The 10,907-nt window shown below is 49.1% G+C and overlaps 1 protein-coding gene across 1 annotated transcript in view; it reads left to right on the top strand.

Moving 5' to 3' along the window:
* Nucleotides 1-10,385, top strand: part of GNPTG (N-acetylglucosamine-1-phosphate transferase, gamma subunit) — a 29,786-nt gene extending 19,401 nt beyond the window's left edge. Inside the window, exons 3-10 of the mRNA XM_006901924.1 lie at nucleotides 8,943-8,997; nucleotides 9,073-9,156; nucleotides 9,329-9,422; nucleotides 9,498-9,612; nucleotides 9,787-9,869; nucleotides 9,943-10,068; nucleotides 10,140-10,218; nucleotides 10,288-10,385. Coding sequence (XP_006901986.1) covers nucleotides 8,943-8,997; nucleotides 9,073-9,156; nucleotides 9,329-9,422; nucleotides 9,498-9,612; nucleotides 9,787-9,869; nucleotides 9,943-10,068; nucleotides 10,140-10,218; nucleotides 10,288-10,385 — 734 coding nt within the window. The remainder of the gene's footprint in view (nucleotides 1-8,942; nucleotides 8,998-9,072; nucleotides 9,157-9,328; nucleotides 9,423-9,497; nucleotides 9,613-9,786; nucleotides 9,870-9,942; nucleotides 10,069-10,139; nucleotides 10,219-10,287) is intronic.
* The last annotated feature ends 522 nt before the right edge of the window (nucleotides 10,386-10,907 follow it).

Raw genomic sequence — 10,907 nt, 5'->3', positions numbered from 1 at the left:
TGTAAAAGATTTCACCATTATCCTTTGTTTTGTACTTCCTTGTGATTCTATATAAATACTCAGAGAAGCATGGCTTGGGGTCTTCAGTGGACAACTGCTGACCCCGTTTTATGCTCTCTGCTCTATCTCATTCCTGGCTGCTTGTCTCTTTATTAATAATTATAAAATTATTCTACTCTTTGGGACCCTCGGTCTACAACAGTGCGTGGGGCAGAAGAGAGATAATATTAAAAGCCCTCCAAACTCATGACTGTTCAGTGGATTCTAGTCAGTGACTTTGTAGGACAGAGCAGAAGTGCCCCACAGAGTTCCTAAGGCTCTAAGTTTTTACTGAAGCCAACTGCCTCATCTTTCTCTTGTTGAGTAACTAGTGGGTTCCATCCCCAATCTTTCAGTTAGCAGCCTAGCATTTAACCCCTGCCCCACTCATGCCCCTCAGCAAGAGATACAGAGGTGGGTAGAATGGACTGGCGGCTGCCTGGGGAAAGGAGAAGAGTGTGTGTGAGAGGCTTGTTAGGGTGTGCCATTTTAAACAGGATATCTGGTACATATATTAGTGAGTAGGTGCCATTTGAACAAGGAGCTGAGAGAGGAGAAGCAGTAAGATATAGCTGAGGGACAGGGAAGGGATCAGTGTGAGAAGAACTAGGTTTGAGGACAGCAGGAGTGAAGTCTGGGGTAAAAAGGAGTATAAGATCTTATATGCTGTTCTATGGACTTTTAAAAGCCCCTTGGTGAAACAAAGGGTTATACATAGGACCTTTAACCAAAAGGTTGGTAGTTGGAACTCACCTGGAAAGACCAGTCTGACCACCTGACTCTGAATTCAATCACAGCCCTGGGGAGCGCAGTTTTACTCTGCACGTATGTGGCTGCAGTGTGCTTGAATTGACCCTGTGGTGCCCAACGATACCTCTGTGAAATGAATCAGAAAAGCTGAGTCCCAGGTGGCTGATGCCCCCCAGGCCCATGCCCCTGAGCAGCATCCCCTTTGCCGTGGCTTCTTTAGCATTTCTATAATTTTATGTTGGAAAAGCTGTCTGAACGACTTGACCCCAGTATGCATCTCCTCAGAACAAAAAAACCAAAAACCGCTCAAACCCACAGCTGTCAAGTCAGTTCTGACTCACCGCATTTCTTTAAGACAGAGCATAACTTCTCCACACAAACATCCTTATCCAGCCACCGAGCTTTCATTTAGCAGCCGAACATTTAACCACAACACCACTGGACAGTAGTTAAATGCTCATCTTTGTCTTTTGGAGGGGCAAGTGAATTTGAACTGCCAACCTTTCAGCAGTCAAATGCTCTTGTCACAGTGCTCCTTGGAAACATGATAAAAGGGTGGCTGTGCATATTGCCTTACCCCGAGAGCAGAACCAAGCACTTGTTCTTTAAACTGACATCATTGCTCTTCAGCACTTTGAAGAGGTCCTTGACAGCAGATTTTCCCAATTAAATGCATCTTTTGATTTCTTGACCATTGCTACTACCATGGGTTTTTATTATGGATCCAGGTAAAATGAAATAGTTCACAACGTTAGTCTTTTCTTCATCTGTCATGATGTTTATTGGTCCAGTGATGAGCACTTTTGTTTTCTTGATGTTAAGATGTTAACACATACTAAAGACTATATAGTCTTTGATTTCCTTCAGCAAGTGCTTCAAGTCTTTTTCCAATTCTGAAAGCAAGGCCATGTTCTCTGTATAGCATGGGTTATTAATGGGTTTTTTAAATGCTCCTTATTAGCTGGAGTATCACCATACCTTTTCAGTCTATAAGTAGAACAGATCATTCGGGAGGCTGGGCTCTGTGAGTAAGAATGTGATACATCAGGATTGGAGGAGGACTCATTAACAATTTGCATTATGCAGATAACACAACCCTGCTTGCTGAAACTGAAAAGGACCTGAAGCACTTGCTGCAGAAGGTAAAGGACTGCAGCCTTCAATGTGGTTTAAAGCTCAACATCAAGTAAACAAAGTTTCTCATCACTGGGCCAATTGGCATCATGATAGATGGTGAAGAGAGTGAGATTGTTAACAGCTTTAGTTTACTTGGCTCCACTATCAACTCTTGGTACCAGCAGTTAGGAAATCAAAAGACAGATTGCTTGGGAAAGTCTGCTGTCAAGGACCCTTCTAGAGTACTGAAGAGCAACGATGACAGTCTTGAGACTAAGGTGTGCCTGTTACAGGCCATAGTCTTCACAGTTACTTGCTATGCGTTAGAAAGCTGGACAATGACTAGGGATGATAGAAGGAGAATTGATATCTTTGAGCTGTGGTGCTGGAGAAGAGTATTGAATATACCATGGACTGCTAGGAGAACAAACAGGTTTGTCCTAGAAAGAGTGAAACCAGGCTACTCCTTGGAGGCAAGGATTCTGAGGCTTCATCCAACATACTTTGGGCATGTTTCCAGAATGGATCAGCCCTTGGAGAGGGACATCATGCTTGTGAGGATGGAAGGACAGGGCAAGAGAGGAAGACCTTTGATGAGATGAATTGACTCAGTGACTGGGGTACAGGGGGTAGGTGTATCAGAGAAGGTTGGCTCAGGATAGAGCATGGTTCTGAGCTCTTGTATATAGGGTCGCTGTGAGTCGCAAGTAACTTGACAGCACATATATGTCTATCTGTAAAATGGGACCTAGAAGGAATACTGTTGTCAAAACGAACCTAACTTCAAATCATGAACAGCTCCCTGATCCAGAGCTGTGACAGTCACTTCCCTGATACATCTTGTAATTGTGAGGACTAGGAGTTCTGTGTGACCACTGCAACAAATTATCAAACCCAGGACAGATGTGGGGCATGCCAAGGAAGGATGCTGGTGGCAGTGACCTTTACCTGATTGAGGCCTCACAGGCCAAGTCTGAAAAGCACATCCCTCCCTCCCTCCCTCAGTGCAGACCAGCTCTCTCTGTTCTTCTTGGCCCCTCACAAGGGGAGGGGTAGGGTAGGGGCTCCAGGAGCCTTGGTGGGACACAGGTTAAGCATCTGCTTGCTACCATATGGTCAGCAGTTTGAACCCACCAGCTTCTCAGGTAGGTGAAGCAGTCTGCTTCCATGAGGATCTACAGCCTGGGATACCCTGATCCGAGGTTCTGCTCTGTCCAGCAGGGCCACCATGGGTCCAAATCCACTGGATGCAGTGGGCATCCGGTTTCATGTGGCTGTGCTCACCAGCACCCTGTGCTGTCTGCCAGAGCACTGTTCTAGCCTCGGTGGGAGGCCTCTGTTAGCCAAGCAGTCACACAGGTCAGATTTGGAGTTCAGAATGACAGCACTGTACTGCTGCCGTCACAGCTGCAGAGGGACCCCCCCCCACACACACACACACTCTGCACTGTGAATTCACGAAGTTGGCTAGTTCATTAGCTTTCCTTTGATTTGATTTCCATTTTGAATCAAGTAGGTGGCTCACTTATCAAAGACCTGTGCAATAGTGAGTTTTTGTCCTCTTTCCTATCACCTTGTGCTTCCTAAAAAGTGTATAAATTTCATTTTCCAAACCTATGTATGGTCACATATGTGTTCCTCTTGCTTGTCTGTCTATATTCACATGCAGATGAACGGTTTATTACTGCTGATGTTGCTGGACTGTGTATTTACCTTTGTTGACTGTATTCCTTAGGCCTCTCTCTGCATCTTCCTATCTTTAGTGATACTTTTGTGCTCTTTATTCTTACTGAAGATTATCCAAAAACGACTGGAACAGCACATCAACAGAGAACTACCAGAAGTCCAGGCTGGTTTCAGAAGGGGTCGTGGTACTAGAGATATTGTAGCTGATGTAAGATGGATCTTGGCTGAAAGCAGGGAATACCAGAGGAATGTGTATCTGTGTTTCATTGACTATGCAAAGGCATTTGACTGTGTAGATCATAACAAACTGGCTGACTCTGAGAAGAATGGGAATCCCAGAACACTTGATCATTCTAAAGCGAAACTTATACTTGGACCAGGAGGCAGTCATCAGAACAGAGCAAGGGAACACTGCATGGTTCAAAATTGGGAAGGGCGTACGCCAGGGATGCATCCTATCTCCATACATTTTCAACCTATATGCAGAACAGATTATCCGGGAGTCTGGGCTCTATGAGGAGAAGTGTGGGGTCAAGATTGGTGGACGATTTATCAACAATCTGCGTTATGCGGATGACACAACCCTGCTGGCTGAAACTGAGGAGGACCTGAAGCGCCTGCTGCAGAGTGTCAAGGACTGCAGCCTACAATATGGATTGAGGCTCAATGTCAAGAAGACAAAGATTCTCACCACTGGACCAATTGGCAGCATCAGGATGGATGGTGAAGAGTCTGAGATTGTACACAGCTTTAGTTTGCTTGGCTCCATAGTCAACAGTCTTGGCACCAGCAGCCAGGAAATTAAAAGGCGCATTGCCATGGGAAAGTCTGCTGTTAGGGACCTCTCCAAAGTGCTGAAGAGCAGTGGTGTCTCTCTGGAGACTAAGGTGCGTCAGATACAGGCCATGGTCTTCGCAATCACTTGTTATGCATCAGAGAGTTGGACAATGACCAAGGAGGATAGAAGGAGAATTGATGCCTTTGAGCTGTGGGAAGAGTATTGAGAATACCATGGACTGCTAGGAAAAGAAACAGATTTGTCCTGGAGAGGGTTAAACCGGGTGGCTCCTTGGAGGCAAGGATTCTGAGGCTCCATCTAACTTACTTTGGACATGTTGTGAGGAGAGACCGGTCCTTAGAGAGAGACATCATGCTTGGGAGGGTGGAGGGACAGCGCAGGAGAGGAAGGCCCTCTATGAGGTGGATTGATTCAGTGACTGGGATAATTGGGATGGGAGTGTCAGAGACAGTGCGATTGGCACAGGACAGAGCGGAGTTTAGGGCTGTTGTACATAGGGTCGCTATGAGTCGCAGGCAACTCGACGGCACATAACAACAACATATGGCCTTTATCTTCAGCCACTATTATCTATTAAAGTATGTACTAAGAGAGCTCTTGTGGCCTAGTGGTAAGAAGCTGCACCGCAGCTTGAATCCACTTGCTTCTCTGCTGAGAAAGATGGGCAGTCTCCTCCCGTGCCATTAAACTGCCTCTGAAAACCTGCCAGAGGGTCAACTTTGGTTCTGTTCTGACTCCACAGTACACAGCAATAATTATCTATATACTGACTTTCCCCTCTCTTTTCCTTCCCCTCCCACACCTGGTAAACCAGCAAAGAACGTGTATAAACCCCTCTAGCTTTTTCTTAATAGTGGATTCATGTCATATCTGCCCTTTAGTGACTGAATTAGGCCACACGACACAATTTTCTCCAGATTCATCTAGGTTTTTCAGGGTTTTGAGAATTCATTATTCTTTATTTGTTTTAAAATATGAAACATTTCACGAATTTGTGTGTCATCCTTGTGCAGGGACCATGCTAATCTCTGTATCATTCCAATTTTAATATATGTGCTGCTGAAGTGAGCATGACAGTTCATAATATGTAACATTCTATTGTCTAAGTACCAGCCACAGTTTGTAGAAGTAGTTTAATTGTAAAATTTCATGACTGAAAAATTTCCCATTTTACCCAACTTGAGGGGCACAGTTCAGTGTCATTAAGCACTGCCATCATGCTGTGTACCCATCATCACCACCAAACTCCCAAATTTGACCATCCCAAAGACACTCTGCCCTATGAAGTAATAATCATGCCCAGTTGGTCTCTTCACAGCTTTGCTGTAGGGCAGCATAGGTTAAAATCTTTTCAGAAGCAGACTGCCACATCTTTCTTCCTTGGAGTGGCTAGGAGGTTTGAAACACCAACCTTTTGGTTAAGCATTTGAGTTCTTTATCCACTGTGTCTCCAGGGATCCTGTCTCAGACCAGGAGGCTCTTTGAAACTCTAATTTACTGCCTTTTTCTCTAAATTTTCCTATTCTGGGATAAATTATATAAGAAGATCATATAAAATCTGTCCTTTTGTACCTTTCTTCCTTCTTTCAGCATCATGTTTTCTTTGGTACATTTATTTAAATGGCTTAGGCCGTTTTTGAGGGAAGTCTAAAATTTATACTCGTAGCGTAGGTGAGAACAGGCTGGGAACTGCAGATTTTTGTTAGAATCTTATTAGAGTAGAAACCTCTACTTTGCTTCTTCCCACCGCACCACCCCCCCGTTTGGCTTTCAGTGAACGTTTACAGAACACACAGGTTTTCTGTCTAGCCCTTCATACATTTTAGGACATTAGTTATACTACTTACAATGTAAGCACACGCTCTCCATTTCCTCCTCATGATTTTCATTTCCACTAATCATTTTCTTATCCCTTCCTGTCCTAAACTTTATCTTTCATGGTTGGTTCTGAGGATCAGGATCGTGTCCCTCCCTGGTATTATCAGTCCTCTTAAGAACCTGCCTATTTGGCTAAAAGTTGCATCAAAGGAAAATGAATCTGTGCCAGGCTTCACTGAAAGGTGACTAAGGGCCAGAGTGTCCAGGATCCCACAGTCTCTGCTGGACTGTTGTGCTCTTAGGTCCTATTGAGTTATCATAACTCATAGTGACCCTGTGAACAACTGATTGAAATCTTGCCTTCAGCAAGCCTTGCCACTTGTGTTTTCATTTATTTTTTTTACCCACCATGCCCGGCACCTTCTGTGATCTCTTGCAAAGTGGCAGCTGTGGTGGCTGGCTGGGCACCATCTAGTTCTGGTCTGAGTTGTGGGAGGTAAGGTTCAGGAGGCCCATTAATCTCCTTTGGACTAATTGTTTCTGTACGTCTTTGCTTTTCTTCTCTCAGTGTTCATGTTCTTAAGGGTCATGTTGTAGTGTGCATCAGGACTTTATCCCTGTTTATGGCTGATGTTTCTCCAGTGGGTAGGTCATGTTTTGTTTATGCATTCATTTGCTGATGGACATTTGGCCCGCTGTGGACACAGCCTCATCAATGGCGATTGTGAGGATGGTGCAGCACTGGGCAGGGTTCTGTTCTGTGGCACATGGGGTGGCTATGAATCGGAGCCCGTGCCACCTATCACCACCACTGACCCAAAGGATGGTGCTGTCCACCCCTATACCTCTAGCAGAAAGGGTATTGGTAGCCTTTCTTAAAGCTTAGAGCCCCACAACCCTATGGCGTGGCTGTGCTCTGTAACCCATGGGGCTACGAGTCAGAACTGACTAGATGCCAGCAGAGTCAGGTTTGAGACTGGAGGAAAAGTGGGATCAGTGTTTCTCTGGGGGCTGGAGCACTCTAGTTCTTGTCCTTCTAAGTCGGATTTTCTGTGTGACTACCTGGGAGCACTTCTGGCTCGTTCACTATGGTTCCTGCTGGCTCCTGGGTGGTCTGGGGCAGTTTTCCCCAGAGCTGGCAATGGGATACCAGCATCTCCAGTCCTCACTGGGTAACCCACTAGGCTCACTCCTGCTTAGGCTTACCACAAAGGGCCCAGTGTAGGCAGGCAGTGGGCTGATTGTGGTAGAAGACAAGGGAAGGTGGTTCAGAGGAGCTGGAAAAATAAGGGATGGAAGGGGGCGCTGAGAACAGGAACTGTGGTGTGTGCCCAAGGGTCTGGTACTGGAAGGAGGGTACCCAGGGAGGGAGGCTGATGTCCTCGGCTCAGGACTTACCAGTGAGTGGGCAGTGGCTGAGGTCTCTAGTAGAATGTGTGGTGGTTAGAGGGGTGTGTGGGCAGAATCAAGAGAGGGTACTCTTTTAGGAAGGGTCAGAGTGAACCAACCCATGTCATTAGCAGGGCCAGGGGAGCGAGCTGCAGATTGGGGTATGGGAGGGGGCTGTATGCAGAGACAGGAAGAGGGAACAGTGGTGCAGGTAGAATTTAGGGGACACCGCTGGGGGCCTGATCCTGGTGTGGGGCCTGCCACGCTGCTGTGTGGCTCAGCTGTCTGCACTGTGTCTGGTTCTTGGGATGTGGACCAGTGTGTGGCGGGTGCAGACGCCATTCTAGTCTCAGGTGTGAGGAACCATCACCCAGCAGAGGCTGGACTTGGGGAGCAGCAGCCCTGCCCTAGAGCTGGATTGGGGCCAGTGTCTCCTGGAGGAAGGCACCCCCTACCCTAGCTTGCTAAATTTGGTTGGAACTCCCTAAAATTGGGGTGAGTAGCAGGCTTGCTTTGGGGCCTTGGTGCTGTGCCTCTTTCACTCGAATGATGTTACTGTGTACAGACCTGTGTGCCTACACAAGGTGTGTCCCCAGGCAGGCTTGCATGCAGGGAAGGGGCCTAGAGAGCCGGAGGAACCAGCCTGCAGGCCTGATGGCAGCCTGGTGACCAGTCATAGCCTGTGCCCACCGGCAGGCTGTGGCCTCTTCTCAGGATGCACCCGGGGACCTCAGCTGGCTGGGTTGTCCATGCCGTGGGCTGCCCATGTCATGGGCTGCGGCCTCCTGGGGTGGATGTGCAATTGTGGGGTTCCCTGGGGCTGATCTGTCCCCATCTTCACACCGAGGCCTGAGGAGTGGTTTTAGGCAGCATTGCTGCTCTGTGGTCCCAAGGGAGCAGGGCTTCACCAGCTGGTCTCTGACCAACAGGAAGGTGGCCCTGGAGCTGCATGTCTAGGAGACAGCCATAAACACCCGTGTTCAGCTTTATTAGAAAATGAACTGGTAGCTAGGTCTTCACAAAGTGCATACTAGGATTAAAATACACCTCACGTGACAGAGAACCCTATACTCTTCTGTGGATAGGGGGCAGGGTGGGCTCATTGGTCCCCAGAATCCAGACATGCTGGGCTCTGACATCACGTCCATTTCTGCTCTGACCAATTATATGAACCCCCAGTGACGATCTGCACAGAATCACAGACCTGAAAATAAAGCACTGTGGGTGCCGGGGGCAGTGGCAGTGGTGACAGGCTGGCCTGTGCCCCTGGCCTGTCAGGGACATGCTTTCTGATGCTCTCTGGACATGCTCACATAGACCCAACACCACACCCTCTTCCCTGTAGGGCCCAGGCACCTGCTCCGACTCTCCGGCAAGTGCTTCAGCCTAGTGGAGGCCACGTGAGTGCTGGGTGGGGTGGGCAGCCCCCTGGTCCCCTGACCTGGGGCCCTCCTGACAACCGTGTGCACCCCCAGGTACAAGTATGAGTTCTGCCCCTTTCACAATGTCACCCAGCATGAGCAGACCTTCCGCTGGAATGCCTACAGTGGGATCCTGGGGTGAGCTACAGTCCCCTCTTTCTTACTCAAATGAGAATAGGTAGGGGTGGGGGAGTCCCAGTCTTGGATGGCCCCAGCCCTACTTGGGTGGTCCTAAAGCTCAAGGCCCCCCCCCCCGCCTGGTGAACACGAGTAGGGTGTGTGTGGCCTTCAGCACCCACTGCCTCCCCAGCATCTGGCATGAATGGGAGATCACCAACTACACCTTCTCGGGAATGTGGATGCGGGACGGGGACTCCTGTGGCTCCAAGAGCAGACAAACCAAGGTGAGGCCTGGGGGATAGGAGTGAGGGTGGGGATCTGGGACCCCAGCCACCTACCAGCTGCAACTGTGCCCCCAGGTGGACCTAACCTGTGGGAAGAGCCATAGGCTGGCCCAGGTGTCAGAGCCCAGCACCTGTGTGTACTCGCTGACCTTCGAGACTCCACTCGTCTGCCACCCCCATGCCATGCTAGGTGGGAGAAAGAACAGGGGTGGGACTCAGGACAAAGAGCTGGGACATGTCTGCAGTTCCCATGCTAAGTTGGGGAGTGGGTGTGGCCTGGGCTGGGTGTCCTGTTACCTCTGTACATGTGGGTGAGACACAGTAGAAGCAACCCAGTGCAGCTCCATCTCCTGGCCCCACACAGTGTACCCCATGCTGCCTGAGGCCCTACAGCAGAGGTGGGACCACCTGGAGCAGGACCTAGTGGATGAGCTCATCACTCCTCAGGTGAGCACAGGCGGGCATCCCCTCTCTGGGCACCGTTCAGACTGAGGGCTCCCACTTCCTCCTCCATCTCCAGGGCCATGCTAAACGACTGCGGTTGCTTTTTGAGGAGGCTGGCTACTTAAAGGCCCCAGAAGACACAACCCAGCAGGAAGGAGTCTCTAGGGGCCAGGCCTTTGAGACCCTGGAGAGCTGCAGTCAGGTAAAGAGCAGGCAGAGGTGGGAGATACACACTGATTATTTCGCAAATGCCTCACCCTGCACTTGTCCTAGGCGCACAAGGAGCTGGCCAAAGAGGTGAAGAGGCTTCAGGGGCTGCTTACCCAACACGGCATCCACCACGAAGCTGCAGGTGAGGACAGGGCCTTGGGTGTTCTCCTGCAGCTGCCATGGCCATATCCTGACCCTGCTGTCTCCACAGGCACTCCCAGCTCCCAGCATCAGGACCAGGTGACCTCTACGCAAAGCCCCCAAGCACAGCTGCACGGAGACCCGGGTTGGCCTGACAACACCTTATGACCGGCTAGGAGAATGAGACCCTCAAGGGGTCCACACCAAGACTACAGTGCATATTGGAGCCAGATGCTGGCTCCCGGGGCCAGCCCACTTCCCTGTTCTCAAAGACACAAACAGAACAAAGATTCAAGGTTTTAATGAATCCCTGGGCTGATAAAAATAACTCCAGGGTTGCTGTAAACCATCACAGAAATGCTATCATGTAAAAAATTTAAATGGGTTAACAGTTGAAACAAGTCACTACAAGTGTTATGATTCTGCATTACAAAACCACCTTCCAGTCATGGAGGTCAATTCAAATAGTGTGTCCTTCTAATACTGGGGTTCTGTCCATGCGGGATCAGGGTTCCAGCCCATGAACAATGTTGAAAGGACGGCATGGCTCAGCATGTCCCCCACTTGTGGCCAAGACTGTTCTTCTCAGGCCCTCAAAGACTGCAGGGGGCAGAGGCTGGGCGGGGCAGCTTTCAGCACCTTCCTCACTGCCGTGCTCCCCCCCTCAGCACCTCGTCCTCCTGAGATCCA

Source organism: Elephantulus edwardii, unplaced genomic scaffold (assembly GCF_000299155.1).
Source record: "Elephantulus edwardii isolate Elephantulus edwardi_28Jun2011 unplaced genomic scaffold, EleEdw1.0 scaffold00350, whole genome shotgun sequence".
Lineage (NCBI taxonomy): Eukaryota > Metazoa > Chordata > Mammalia > Macroscelidea > Macroscelididae > Elephantulus > Elephantulus edwardii.
The sequence above is the reverse complement of the archived record's forward strand: the minus strand, read 5'-3'. Positions and strand labels throughout refer to the sequence as shown.